The sequence below is a fragment of the Dermacentor variabilis genome, chromosome 7 (genome assembly GCF_050947875.1).
Source record: "Dermacentor variabilis isolate Ectoservices chromosome 7, ASM5094787v1, whole genome shotgun sequence".
In the NCBI taxonomy this organism is placed as follows: Eukaryota; Metazoa; Arthropoda; class Arachnida; order Ixodida; family Ixodidae; genus Dermacentor; species Dermacentor variabilis.
In genome coordinates, this window is record NC_134574.1 from 128,518,753 (window position 1) to 128,534,175 (window position 15,423).

Genomic DNA, 15,423 nt, shown 5'->3' on the forward strand with positions numbered 1-15,423 from the left:
AGTGAAAGCTTGGGTGAACGTGAGTTGAAGTAAACCCACATCACACAGTTTACCTGCTTCTGTGTAGCACACGGGTTCATATGCGAGGATTAATAACCGTGATCACCAGTGCTGAATCTGCCGGCTTGCTCGAGCATGAGTTGAGCGATTTGCTTGATAGAGTACGTCTGTCTAATAAATGAAATGTACATAAAATTTTTGCTGCTCCTGTATTTACGAAATGTCTGTGCACTGTTGGAAATTTTTTGTGGTAGATACATAAAAATATGGTAATTTCTTGTAACATATACTTTTAGTTTAGCCTGTGCTCTGTCTTATTTCGGCACAGTCGCCTGTTCATTGCTTATTTGCAATTTTTAGACTTTCTTCCAATAAGGGGCTGAGAGTTTGCTCCCGTAATAAAGTGTGAAATTCTGGTATGTGCTTGTAACAGATCAGACATGTGGAGATAAGCATGCTACGTAGAACATACGACATGTGACCGCTGACGAGAGATGTGGTACCAAGACACTGGATGGTGCCGCGCAGACCAAGATGGCACTGCGCGACACCATCCACTCTAAAGTATTCACGGTATGACTGCAACTGCAGCTTAGCTAGAGAAAGAGAGAGAAGTATCTATTATAATAGAAAAGGTGAGAGGTCGTCCTGAATCAGTGTTCTGACCTGTTACTTGGCGTTGGGGGAAGGGGAAAGGGTGTAGAGAGAAAATAGAGAAGACGTTGATTACGAGGATGAAGAACGCGGTGAAAATCTTTCACGCCCCAAGGCTCATCAAAGTCTCTTGTCCAGTCCGCTCTCATACAAAAATTTCTTGAGAGCCTCCAAATTCAGAACGTACTACAAACGGCCATTCACAAAGTCGAAAAGTATCTCCAAGGGACGGGCCTCAAATGCTCGCCGAGCAAGTCCGAACTACTCCTTTACCGGCCCACGCGCAGAGGCATGCCACCAAAGAGCTACACGGTACCCCGGGAGTACGAGGAAATCGGCCTGTACACAGAACACGGAAACGCAATCCCCTAAGTAAACAAGATCAAAATCCTTGGAATGATCATTGAGGCCAACGGAACTAACGGCGAAACCGTGGGAAGATCGAAGCCAAGGTCACCAGTGCCAAGAGACTCATAGAGAGGATAACCAACAGACACGCGGGCATGAAGGAAGAAAACGTCATTCGACTGATCCACTCCTTCGTTGTCAGCCACATCGCCTACGCCGCGTGCCACAACTGGTACGTCGCGGAAAAGAACAAGATCAACACGCTCATAAGTAAAACGCACAAGATAGCCCTGGGCCTTCCGGAACCTACGAGCACCGAGCTCCTAGCCCAGCTGGGCATACACAAAACTCTGGAAGAAATAGCGGAAGCATAACGCATCTCGCAGCCCGAACGCCTGTCGACCACCACGCGACGGGAAGCTACATTATGAACAAGCTCGGGATAACGTACCACAACCAGCACGGCCAGAAAATGCAAATCCCCAACAAAATCAGAGACACCGTTACGGTGGCAACCATCCCAAGAAACGTGCACCCCGATTACAACCGAGGTAGAAGAAAGCCAAGAGCCGAGGCTCTGCTCCGTTCATTCGGCAGGGAGGGAAACGCGCGCTTTGTCGACGCAGCCGAATATCCGAACGGCCAAAAATACACCGCCGTATAATCATCGACACAAACTCCAAAATCAGAATCGCATGCAGTGTTTTTCCACCAAACACTCGGAAATATCAGAGGAAGTATCGAGCGCGCTGGCACTCACAGAACAGGAATGCGAAGTCGTACTAAGCGACTCGCAAACGGCAGTAAAGAATTACGCCAAAGGTCGAATATCCAAGGAAGCCGTGTCCATTCTGGCCAAAGCGGGCAGATCCAAAACCGCGAGCTCGAGGATCGTATGGTTCCCCGCGCACGTCACCACGGAAGGCGACGCGCTCCCGAACCTAAACGGCACGGCGCACCGGACGGCGCGCGACATGAACCGCCGCGCCGAACAGGGCAACGCCTCTCGCACGATAGCGAACACTACTCGTGCAGAACGGGACAGGCTCACCAGATGCAATGACATAACCACTGCATATCTAAACGCCAGAAGGATATACCCACCGCCGAATCCCAAATAGTACAAGAGGCAGGCTGTCGCCTGGAGACAGCTCCAGACGAACACCTTCCCTAATCCATTCCGTCTGAAACGTAGCTTCCCAGATAAGCATCAGGACGACACGTGCAAACTGTGCCAGGAAGGACGAGCAACACACAAACACATGCTGTGGGAGTGCAATGTAGATATAGAAGGGATGGCAGTTGCTCCGGAGACCCTGTCGTCGAGGCGGGCCGCCGATCTGCGTAGCTAAGACAGCGGAATCCAGACGTGGGCAGTCCAGCAAGCCCGCGAGGCGGCGTTGAGGCAGGGCCTTGACGTTCCCCCGTGCGAGACCTGAGCCCGGGTCGCGTTAAATCTTGCGGGACGTACAATAAAGTTGTATCCATCCATTCAGACTATCAGGCTGATGACGAGGATCAGGCGAAGGTCCCAATAGAATCTTTTCAGTTAATTGTCCAATGATAAATGTTGACATGTTTGTCAGCGATTGTCTCTGCACATCTAATCGCGGGCACAAGAGGTGTTTTGTCGTCTCAGGAATACCGCCTTTCTACGACAGGAAAGGCAGGGAGGTCCATCAGACGAGCACCCGGTTTGCTACCCTACACTGGGGTGCGGAAAATGAGAATGGAAAGAGGAAAGGAAAGAGTAAGCACTGAGTGCGTGTCAGAGGATGTACAGGGACTCTAGTAACTAAGACCACTTGGCTCGTGCCTATTAGGTCCATCACCTATACTTGCGGGGCTGGTGAAGCTGCAACACACAAATGTTAATTGAAGATTGTAAAGAGAGAAGCAAATGTTATTTCGCTCACAGTATTTATTACATTTTCACTTTACTGTATGGAGACCAATGCTGTTGAAATGAAGAAAAATTATGTCAGGCCATAAACAGAAAAAGGCCATTTCTAAATTTTTTTTACTAATTTCTCTTTATATTGTCATTTATCTTTACATTCAATCGTATACTCTAATGGCCGACGGCGGTAGAGAGGAGCACGTACGCACCTTCCGACACCTAGACGTGGTCTTCCCATTGCGGGTACGTGGTCGCACCACAACCATTAAGCCGTTCCACTGCCGGCGCTTCCGAGAGCTCCGTGTCCCTCGCCTTCCTACCTGGACGGTATGGCAGCGGGATATAAAACGCTGTCACTCGGCCGTCATCGCTCCCACGGGGAGGTCAACGGGCTTCCCCCGTAGCAATGTTCGTATGAACCAGGAGAGGCGTTTGATCGGGCTGTTCAAGCAACTCTGCGGGTCACCGCCCAATGGTTGCGTCGGCGATTGCGTAAATTCGACATCAAGGGTTTGGAATAAAATCTTCATGGAATAGTTTTACGTTATACGGCCCCTGTTTTTGCACACAGCACTCGTGCCATCAGCGGAAGGCAAGAGGCGTACGAGCAGATCGTGACGGTCCGTCCACTTGGAACCAGTCGCTTCTTTTGCAGGCAAACGCGCTGCCCGTCTGTCGCGTCTCTCAAAAGACCTTCTAAACCTTAATTCACGTGCGGCAAACCGTCGTCCATAGCTTGACAGCACGGCGACGACGACGGCAAAAGCACGCCTCGAACGGCCGCATGATTGATATTGCAATGAACACGAAGACTGCAGCAACAAAACGAACACGCAACAAACATTTTTAGTCTGCTTCGTTTCAGAAGACCACTTATCATAGATCAGTTGGCCTGGCGAACCTGCAAATATCGAATCAATTGCAAGTGTTAAGAGAATGCTTCACCTCAAAAGTTCTTGTACCGGTATACATGGGAACGGAGAAGTCTTTCTTATGCGGCGTACACTGCCCCGGATTTCGTAAGCCTTACTTCACGAAAAGAAAAGGTGGAATTCTACAAGCTGCAGGGCGTAACGTTTTTGCTTATGCCATCAACCTTTATTTGTTCAAATTGCCAAATATAGAAGAACCAAAGCATCGTGTTTGCGGCTCTGTAACGCATCAGTAAAATGAGCAATATCGCAATTTTTTGTGCACCTTCCGAAAGAGCTATAGTGGGCAAAATTGATCACTCTCTGTGAGCAGGAGTTCTCGTAAACCGAGGAAAATTTTAAACGTTGGCTACAAGCTTATGCTCCATATTTGTTTGCTTAAGATGTAGCACATAGTCGCGCAACATACGGCCCAAGGCAAAACTGAGACTTCAACATTGTGCTCGTGCTGGCATCAGCGCATGGCCATATACGACAAAAAACGATAGTTTTCCTTCCCAGCAACATACCCGAAATAGTTTGCGGTGTCAGGCACATTAGAGGAGCACTGTCATGATAACTTCAAATGTTTATTTCTCAGTAAATTAAGGTCCTACACCTCGAAAACTTAGAGAAAAATACTGGAAAGGCTAAGATCACATTAACTAATTTAACAAGACAGCTTTCTACGGCTAGTGTTGGTTTTGCTTTTTAGAAGGCTTGACTGCCGTTACAACATGCATGAGAACCGTCGTTCTAAGCTTTGTATTAGGACACTACGAATACCAAACCACTTGCCATCCACACACATTAAAGGGATCGTAATAAGATGACCGAGGATTCGCGGACTGATTTGTTAGCGTGAAACTGCCAGCCCTACTCACAACACCGGCACTCGGTTGCAGATGTAGACACCAATCTGTAATCCACTGTAAGGAAAAAAGACGCAAAGTAATTCTGCCCCTTTCATACTTAGAACTGGGATCAATCTGGACCGGCAGTAGAGGCATGGTAAGCCAGGAAAGAGGCGGGAAGGCCTGGGAGTTATCGCAGAAGCAGCCCTTGACATTACCGATATTGATGGTGTATTGCGCTGTATAATAAAGCGATCAGGAAATCCCCACCATCGCCACATTTGAGAACTGATTAACAGCCATTACGCAAGAAAATGCATGACGTCATGCCCGATTCGTCGAATGAGGGGTCCTTGTTCTGGTAGTAATACTACGTTAAACTTAATTGCTGTTCCTCTACGTATCCTGTCACGTCGTAGTTTTGAAAAAAGAAAATGTGGGAGACCCAACGAGCTGAAATCTATCTACAGCGAAGCTTTGTGTCGAAGCACACCTACGCGCACGCGCGCACACAAGCGCACACAAATTATCCAGAGCCTTTTGTTAAGCGGAGTTGCTGACAACTAGCGAGTACGGCGGACACCTTGAACGCATCATGGTTTCAGAGGCAGCACGCGCATACCTGTGTATAGTGCAATTCGAATGCATTCTATCCGCAATAAGCGTTCACTTCCTCATTAACATGCAGCCGCTTGTGCGCGGAGGCGAGAGCCATCTGGTGGTGTTGCAAAAAACCCGAGCGGCGCGCGTACTCCGCTGTGATTGGTTGGCCTATTCAGCAAAGAAATACAGCCAGGCCATAGCCAGGGTCACGAAACCCGGCTTTTTACGCCCATGCACGTCATATTGCTTAAAACTCCAATGGCTTAGTTGAAGTTGAAATTTATTTGCATCATCACAATGCGGGAAATGCTCGGGCAAAAAGTGAAAATCAATTCACTTGAGAAGCGCCCGAGCCCCCAATATACAAGGCATACAAAAAGGGCGACAATTAACAAGGCATTTTAACAGCTTACCATTGCAGGTTAACCTCTAGTGTTATACAATGTAATGTAATACGAACAGCTTGACAGTAATTATACATACATAAAAATACTAACAGCTGTGGAAAAAGAGTACGGACATCATGGAATGAAGAACTCTCGTATGTTACGTATGCTGCACATTTCTACATGAATATCCTGGAAAATTAGTTTGTTCAACAGAACTGCAAGTGCATGACGTAACATTTGCCGCCCAAGCTCAGTACGACAAAATGGCACGTGCCAGTATTCTTTACTACGGAATGGATATACAATGGTGTTCGTTTTCAACGATGATATGCTAAGAAATGCATGCTCGCTGTTATATACAGATTTTTTGTATCTTATGCATAGAAAATACTCGTAAAGTTTGGGCACGGGAACAATTTTAAACTGACGAAACAGTTCAGCAGTGTGTGCATTGTAATCAGCACTAGCGATATGACGTAATGCCTTCTTTTGTAGCACATGCAGTTTGCTAGTGTTAGACGATGTGGTATTTCCCCAAACCAGGAAACAATAGTTAAGATGGGATAAGAAGAGTGTGTTATAAATTAACAATTTTACGGATACGGGAAGGTATGAGCGAAATTTTGCTAGAACACCAACACACCTATTTAGGCGAGACATAACTGAGCTAACGTGAGGATCCCAGCTCATGTTTTTATTGAAGAGTATTCCTAGCGTTTTTACAGTATCAACTATTTCAATGTTGCAGTTGTTGAACTTTATCACTGGTTTTACAATAAGCGAATTTTGACGCGCATGAAACAACACAGCTTTTGTTTTTTTTGGAATTTATTAACAGGCAATTTGCAGCGCTCCAAGCTGGTACACTGGCCTGTACCAGTTTTGTTTTTAAACTCTACTAAAATGTTCAATTTCAGTGCAGTGTACATGTTTGTGGACGGCGTCACGCAATGTCTGCTGGCGATTCACTCACAGCGACCGCTTCGTGAGGCCAGCCATGCGCCAGATCCGCGAAATTTTTCAAACTTGTCGTGCTTTAATAGTAGACGATGCAAGCATTAGGATGAAATTACTGCTTACAAAACTATTCAGGGAAGTTGGATCTCAAACGGCGGCTAAGAGCACTTGTTGTCAACGCAAAAATTAAATTATGGGGTTTTACATTCTAAGACCACGATCTGATTATGAGGCACATCGCAGAGGGGGAGGGGGGGGGGACTCCGAAAATTTCGACCACCTGGGGTTCTTTAACGTGCACCTAAATCTAAGTACCCGGGTGTCTTCGAAATGCGGCCACCGTGGCCGGGATTCGATCCCGCAACCTCGTTCTCAGCAGCCCAACACCGTGGCCACTAAGCAGCGCAAAAATGACAACTGCCTTTTTACCATTGGAGCATAAGTATATAGCAGAATAGCAGTGGAAACACCCTGTTCGGTAAGGTTTCGGCATTGCAAACAGACAAAAGCGGTATGCACATATAGGCATGCACAAGAGAAAGCCGTCCACGTGCGCAGGACACGTGACCCACGCTTGATGATGATGATGATGTTTGAGGTTTAATGGCGCAAGGGCCAGGTATGGCCAAAGAGCGCCATGCTAGTGGTAATGAATATGTCGTGGTGTGATGGGCTCTGTGAATTTAATGTGACCTGGCTGTAAAGGGGCCTAAAAGAGTGTAAATTGCATAAAAATTACAGGTAATAAAATTATGGCAATGATTAATGACATGTACTATGATCACTGAAATGCATTAAAAAGAATGCTGCATTATATAAAATATGCGAGATGCTAAAATTTGTCTAACAGCACTACAGCCTCGCCAGAGCCCTTGAAACGCAAGGGCCGAGAGGCATGTGCTATGCGAAATAGCTTTCACAGCGGCATCCTCTAGAGAGAGGGGACGCTATGAACGTATAGGGCTAATTACATGTAGCACAACATCTTTCAGGAATGCTAGAACTGAGTTAGTGTCAAAGAGCGGTTCTGGGCCGAGTAACATTACAGGATGAAGGGGAATGAGCTGCCGGTATGCTAACGGAAAATGTTTCTTTCTGTCAGATTCGGCTTTCCGACACTCCAGGAGGACATGGAGGACGGTTAGCCTCTCCCCGCATCTCCCACAGGTTGGGGGCTGATTTCCAGTGAGTAAATAATTGTGGGTGCCAAATGTGTGTCCTATTCTTAGACGGCACAATAGGACATCTGTTCGGCGTGATTTTGTTGCAGAAGGCCAGAACCCTAATTGTGGCTTTATTATGTGCAATTTATTGTTTGTTTCCATGTCCCACGAGCGTTGCCAGTAGTTTCGCAGTTTTCTGCGCAAGTAGGGCCTCAGATCTGTGACAGCGACTGCTGCGGTAGGATTTACAGAATACGATGCAATTGATGCGGCCATCTGGTCCGCCAGAACATTGCCTTCGATGCCCCTATGACCCGGCACCCAGCATATGATGACATGCTGGTTACATATATACGTTTTACATAGGACGGAATAAAGTTTATTAATTACCGGATTTTTGTGGTTACAGAATGACAGCAAGGCCTTCACAACACTTAGGGAGTCCGTATATATAATTGATTTCTCGAGTTTTGATTTCTTTATATACTTTACAGCCGACAACAGTGCGTAGGCCTCAGCCGTAAAGATGCTTGTTTCCGGATGCAGTACATCGGATTCCGAGAAGGATGGACCGACGGCTGCATAGGACACCCCCACGCGTGACTTTGATGCGTCGGTGTAGAACTCCGTGCAGGAGTGTTTGTATTGGAGTTCCCGGAAATGCATTTGTATTTCAATCTCTGGAGCGTGTTTTGTAACTTGCATGAAGGATGTATCGCATTCTATCATCTGCCACTCCCAAGGAGGTAGCAGCTTAGCTGGAGGCATTAGGCGATGTTTGAGGATTGGGACATCCATTTCAACACTAAGCTCCCTCACACGCATCGAGAAAGGTTGTCTTACGGAGGGACGATTCCGGAAGAGTGTAGAATTTGTCATATCATTAGCGGTATTAAAACACGGATGTTGGGGATTAGAATGCACTTTCAGAAAATATGTTTGGCTGATGTATGTTCTCTGCAGATGAAGTGACCACTCATTTGATTCTACGTATAAACTTTCAATGGGACTTGTTCTGAAAGCGCCCGTGGCTAAGCGGATTCCTAGATGGTGGACCGGATCTAGCATCCTTAGCGCACTCGGGGTGGCAGAATGATAGATCACGGCACCATAATCTAGTCGTGACCGAATCAGGCTCTTATAGAGATTCATTAAGCACGTCCTGTCACTACCCCACGTAGTCTGCGATAGAAGTTTAATTAGGTTCATTGTTTTCAGACATTTTTCTTTAAGATGTTTAATGTGTGGGATGAAAGTGAGTCTATTGTCAAGTATAACACCTAGAAATTTGTGTTCTTTGTTTACAGGTATCTGTTGTCCACACAGTTCTAGGCAAGGATCCGGAACCAGGCCTCTCTTTCTTGTAAACAGAACACAAGAACTCTTGTGAGGATTGATTTTAAAGCCATTTTTCTCTGCCCACTGTGACACCTTGTTCAAACCATGCTGTACCTGTCTCTCACAGACTGTGAGGTTGCAGGATTTAAAACCTATTTGCATATCGTCTACGTAGACTGAATAGAAAATAGCTGGTGGTAAAGATGCACGAAGCATGTTCATCTTTACGACAAAGAGCATGCAGCTGAGTACGCCACCCTGGGGTACCCCAGTTTCCTGTATAAATGTACGCGACAGTGCAGGACCTATTTTCACTCGAAATGTACGGTTCTCTAGGTAGCTCTCTATAGTATTTAACATGTTGCCGCGGATACCTAGCGCGGAAAGATCGCGCAGGATTCCGTACCGCCAGGTTGTGTCGTACGCTTTTTCCATATCCAGAAATACAGATAAGAAAGATTGCTTGTGCACGAAGGCATCGCGAATGCTCGCTTCGATGCGCACAAGATGGTCGGTTGTAGATCGCCCTTCCCGAAAACCACATTGAAATGGGTCAAGCATTTTACTGGACTCTAGGAGATGCACGAGACGCCGATTGATCATTTTTTCAAATACCTTACAAAGGCAACTTGTCAGGGCTATCGGGCGGTAACTAGCCACTGAGGAAGGATCTTTGCCTTGTTTCAAAACCGGGATCACAATGGCTTCTTTCCATGCAGTCGGGAGGTATCCCGCAGCCCAAATGGTGTTGAAAATTGTGACTAGTGTAACTTGGGTGTCTTTATGTAAGTTTTTGATCATTTCATACATGATTCTGTCAGATCCCGGTGCAGAGCTCTTGCATGCGCTCAAGGCAGCTCTCAACTCGGCAATGCTAAAAGGACAGTTGTATGGTTCATTCTGTTGACATTTTCTCATAAGTGGCTTACGTTCTTCTATTTGTTTATATTTCATAAAGGAGTGCGAGTAATGGTTGGCACTTGACACGCTCTCAAAGTGCTCCCCAAGTGAGTCCGCCTGAGCTTGTAGGGTATCGCCTTCTGTGTTTACCAAAGGAAGTGCATATGCTTGTCGCCCTCTTATCCTATTCACCCTGTTCCAGGCTTTGGCCTCATCTCTGAACGAGTTAATACTCGATAGAAACTTCTGCCAACTTTCTCGTCTGGCCTGTCGGCGGGTTCGTCTGCCTTCGGATTTTGCTTTTTTAAAGTTGCTAAGATTCTCCGCAGTGGGAGAAGCGCGTAGCAACCCCCACGCCCTGTTCTGTTTTTTACGAGCGATCCTACAATCGTCGTTCCACCACGGGACACGCCGTTTGCAGGCCAAGCCTTTTACTTCTGATATGCATTTATATGCGACATCTATTATGAAGGCTGTAAAGAACTCGACTGCAGCATCAATTCCTAACGAAGACAGGTCAGCCCATGAGATACCTGTAAGAGATCGAAATTTATCCCAATCAGCTGTCTCAATCTTCCACCTAGGAGCGTGTGGTGGATATTCGTTGTCTTTAGGTGATCTTAGCAGTATAGGAAAGTGGTCGCTGCCGTAAGGGTTGTCGGTAACTTCCCATTCAAGTTCAGGCAGTACAGACGGGGAGACTATGCTAAGGTCTATGGAAGAATAGGTTCTATTTGCAAGAGAGTAATATGTGTGTTGCTTCTTATTCAACAGACACGCACCCGAAGAAAAAAGGAACTGTTCGAGAAGACGTCCTCGCGAATCTATACGAGGGTCGCCCCACAGGGAGTTATGTGCATTGAAGTCGCCAAGAACAACATAGGGTTCTGGCAATTCATCTATAAAGGTCTGAAATTCATGTTTGCTTAGTTTATAATGTGGAGGAATATAAAGCGAGCAAATAGTGATAAGTTTGTTTAGCAGAATAACTCGAACCGCCACTGCCCCAAGCGCCGTTCGTAGCTGTACACGTTGACAGGCTATGCTTTTTTGAATTATAATTGCAACACCGCCCGATGCGACAGCATCATCGCGATCTTTGCGAAAAGTAACATACTGTCGAAGAAAGTTGGTGTATTTTGATTTCAAGTGTGTTTCCTGTAAACACAGCACTTTTGGATTGTGTTGGTGGATGAGTTCTTGCAAATCATCAAGGTTTCTAAGGAGACCTCTGATGTTCCATTGAATTATTTGTGTATCCATGTTTAAGGTAAATTGGTGCTGTGTTTACGGAAACGGAGTGGATGCCTTATATTACAGAGCCCTTTCGAGGCCCTGTAATAGGTGTTTTGTTCTTTCTGAAGCGTTCGAGCGATTCTCGACGCTCCTTAGGCGTTTGGTGCGCCTTGGGTACAGGTGTAGTGTCCATTGCCTCGTGTGAGGCGCCGGACAAGCGCTCTTGCGAGCGAGAGGTTTTCAGAGGGAGTCCCGCCTTGGAGGGCAAGACCCCTGCGCCCACCAGCCCGGAGGTCGATGGGGCTCCCTGAGGGATTTGGCTGCGCTGGCCGTTGCCAGCGCTGGAAGGGGCCTCGGAGGTTGGGGCAGCCTCGGCTGCACCCACCTTCGGGGTGGATGGTCCCTTCTCCTCGGTTGACGGAGCAGCGCTAGCTGCAACCGCCGCGGGGGCAGATGGCGTAACTGCCGACTCACTGCCTGTGGGTCGGACAGCCGCCGGAGGCCGTTGTGACGCTGCCCCCTTACGCGCCACATCGGCAAAGCTGCTGTTAGACAGGTATGACACCCGCCTACGTGCCTCCTTGAAAGATATATTTTCTTTGACTTTGATTGTGACAATATCTTTTTCTCTTTTCCAGGACGGGCAGGACCGCGAGTATGCGGCATGCTCGCCCTCACAGTTGACACAATGTGGAGTGTTCTGGCACGTTTCGGAGGAATGTTCTTTGTCACTGCACTTGGCACATGTCAGCCGGCCTCGACAGTTCTGTGAACTGTGCCCGAACCTTTGGCACTTAAAGCATCTGAGAGGATTGGGCACGTATGGCCTAACACGAAGTTTGATATAACCGGCCTCGACGGACTCGGGGAGGACACTTGAAGCGAAAGTGAGTATCAGGTGTTTCGTATTGATCTCTTTACCGTCTCGCCTGATCTTAATTCGCTTTACATTTATGACATTCTGTTCACGGAAACCCTCCAAGAGTTCAGCTTCAGTGAGCTCTAGCATGTCATCGTCCGAGACAACGCCGCGTGTGGTGTTCATGGTTCGGTGCGGAGTAACTGTTATTTGGGTCTCACCAAATGAGACAAGTTTCGGCAGTTTCTCGTACTGATTCTTATCGTGGAGCTCCAAGAGAAGATCACCACTTGTCATTCTCGACGCCTTATATCCTGTTCCAAAAACTTCAGTTAAAGACTTCGAAACAAGGAACGGTGAAATGTTACGCACTAGTTTGTCTGGGTTTTCTGAGTGGATTACATGATATCTAGGAAAGTTCTGGACTTGTCGTCCGAAAAACTGAAAGAGATCTTCGGTGCGCCCTCGTTTGTGAGGGCGATCAGGGAGTTTAGGAAAAGCGTTTTCCATGAATACTGTAGGGTTTTCGGCCGCGATGCCGACCACCCACCATGGAGCCCAACAGGGGGACGTGACAGGAGTTTCTGCTAGAGAAACCCTGCCAACGCCAGCCGTACATCGCTGCTATAACCAAATACAGCATAACCAAGGCTGGTTAGCTACACAAGGTTAACCCTTGCCGCCGGGAGACTAGGAAGTTAGCAGAAGTGAAGAGAAGACAGGAAAGATGAAAAAGGCGAGAGAGAAAGACGAAGATTGGAGAGGAGGACAGGAAAAGGCGACTGCCGATTTCCCCCGGGTGGGTCAGTCCGGGGGTGCCGTCTATGTGAAGCCGAGGCCGAAGAGGTGTGTTGCCTCCGACGGGGGGCCTTAAAGGTCCAAACACCCAGCTTCGGCTCAACCCCCAGGATCCCCTTTTCCCCAGACACGGCTAAGCCGCGCACGGCTACACGCGGGAGGGTCCAACCCTCGTGTGCTCGGGTACGTGGTGTCGCAACACACCAAACGCCTGCTGACGCAGACGCCCCTGCGGGGAGAGACCCACGCTTCAAGGCTCAGGACTGACGCAGCTTGAATTCTCGAAGCAACAAGGTGGGCTACAAAAAACGCCGCTGTAGAGGCACAGGGTTAATGCCGACAGCCTGTACTTCATTAATGTGCACTCAAAGCTGGGTACAGGTAGGTTTTCTCACTCCGCCCTCACCGGAAGGCAGCCACCGCGTCAGGTAATCGAACCCGGGTTCTCAGCAGAACCGCCGCAGCCAAGTGAAGGCATGGCATGATAACAACGTTCAGCGAAATTAACTGTGACAGATATTGGCGAAAATTCCTCGCCGTCCTTGTATACCTGGTACGGTGTTTCGTAATATCCACCTATTGTTGATTCTTTCGTTATCATCAGTGACGCTGGCGTTATCGGCGGCGGCCGAGGCAGAGGTCGAAGTACGTAAGATATGAACTGGATCATTAAGAAATAAGGCGTGGGAACCATTCACCCCCAACGGCATCAGTTCAGGTGCTCTCGTACACCGGAGCATTGCCGCACGTTTAGTGTAATCGCGTCGAATCTACTTTTTTTCGAAGTCCTCTCGCTCACAGCGTGAACCGCAGACAGCGCCCCGAACTTCGTCGCGCACGCCCTCGGAGCCCTCACCCCTGCCAGGGACCACCACGCTTTGTCTGTCCTCTGGTACACTCTACACTTCATCCTCTCAAGGTATAAATGGGCGGCGTGCTTTGGCGCATAGCAGGCCGACAGTCCCGCCATTCCTCGTCATACTCTTGCAAGTGCTTGCGAACTTAGTGTAACGGTGCAATCCCATAGACCCTTTTATTGAGGGCGCTGCTATTTTGCGATCACAGCGCCGTCTATCGTCCGCCGACATGATGGTATGCGCTCGAGGGAGCATGGCGAACATGCTGTTGACGACGAGTGGCGACTTTTCGCGCTCTGCTGAAAGGTGTCAACAAGTTTTCTTTGGATTGGGAAACATCTTAGCATGTCGCCACTAAGCTTTTAGCTTCGATATAGCCGTAATATAGAACGGCGATGGCCCTAGAGGCGCTCCCGCAGCTCTGCATGTGATCGAAATAGGAGCCAAGTCTGAACATGGCCGATAGGTAACGTGCACAAGTAGCTTGTTAACATTGTGTGCGCCTAGCCTCGAACTCTATTGAAGTATCACTCAGGGGACAACAATAAGAGTTGTCCCCATGGGTCATGAGGTGTGCCGCACAAACTTAGCCCAATCCAGGTAACTGCAAAGCTCCGAGGAAGAACGTTTTGCTAGCTTTCGTGCTTCTACAATTTTCCCGGTAAGAGTTTCTAAACAGTGTTTGTCTGGCTCCCGGACATCAAGGTTTGCAAAATAAGAAACTGTAAAATAACTCGATTGAAAGGGCTGTTAACATGGACAAAATGAGCTGATTATAGTAGCTGCGATTATGCCACGATCAATCTGACTTACGCGACGCGTTGGAAAATTATGCGCACTCTTGCAAGTTCTGAATGGTGCTTGTGCGGGCAAGGGCACATCAACTAATCGAGAGGGTTGTAAAAGGAAAAACTACTCTTCGCAACAGCAACAACTTTATTTTCTGCAGTAATACAGCGCGCGATGAGCGGCGTCGACAGCTCGGCGGTGAGATTCGGAAGAACAGGAGAGCCAATGCGAAGTATAGTGTCTGGCAGCACACGGTAGACATGGCTTTGGTTACAGAATGGAAAAGAACGCACCTTCATTTCTTAGGTACTGTTTTCATAATACGTCCTCGGTATACTTCCGCCAGAACGTTGGTTGCCAAGCATGATAATCTTAGAACACGTTTGAACAGAATAAGTTTAATGTGCGTGCATGATTTCATCCATTCGCAATAGTTGACCGACCCCAATACGCACCTTTCTTTCACATCCCAGTTTGATCATGGGTGCCCAGTTCCGAGTTCGTCGCCGATCGCTCACTGGGAACGAAACCGTCCAAACATACACGCGATGGCATCAAGTTCTTTCTGTTTATGCTGGCAACACAAAGCGGACGCGTCTCTGTTATCGCAGCGGCGGTGTCCACGAAGTCGCCGCGGTTGGAGATGCCCTTCATGCTTGGTTCCGAGAGTTATTTTTGCTGCCGAATACAGCAGAGTGGTAGCCCTTCGAACTTTGTAATCTGAAATCGCAAAAATCCCAGGCACAACTCGTTAGAATCGCACTAATTCGCCAATAAACTGCCACCTTGCCCAGCTGCCGCTGCAAGGAGTCCGCATGTATCAGTGCGAGGAGGAGAGTAGCCCGGCGCGCTGGTTCGAGGCTACGT

The 15,423-nt window shown here is 47.9% G+C and overlaps 1 protein-coding gene across 1 annotated transcript in view; it reads right to left on the minus strand.

Annotated features, from left to right (window-relative positions):
* The window catches only part of LOC142587126 (BTB/POZ domain-containing protein 3-like), a 52,257-nt gene extending 36,892 nt beyond the window's left edge, over positions 1–15,365 (minus strand). The window contains exon 1 of the mRNA XM_075698015.1: positions 15,012–15,365. Within this exon, the coding sequence (XP_075554130.1) occupies positions 15,012–15,038 (27 nt within the window). The 5' untranslated portion in view covers positions 15,039–15,365. The remainder of the gene's footprint in view (positions 1–15,011) is intronic.
* Between the last annotated feature and the right edge of the window lie 58 nt (positions 15,366–15,423).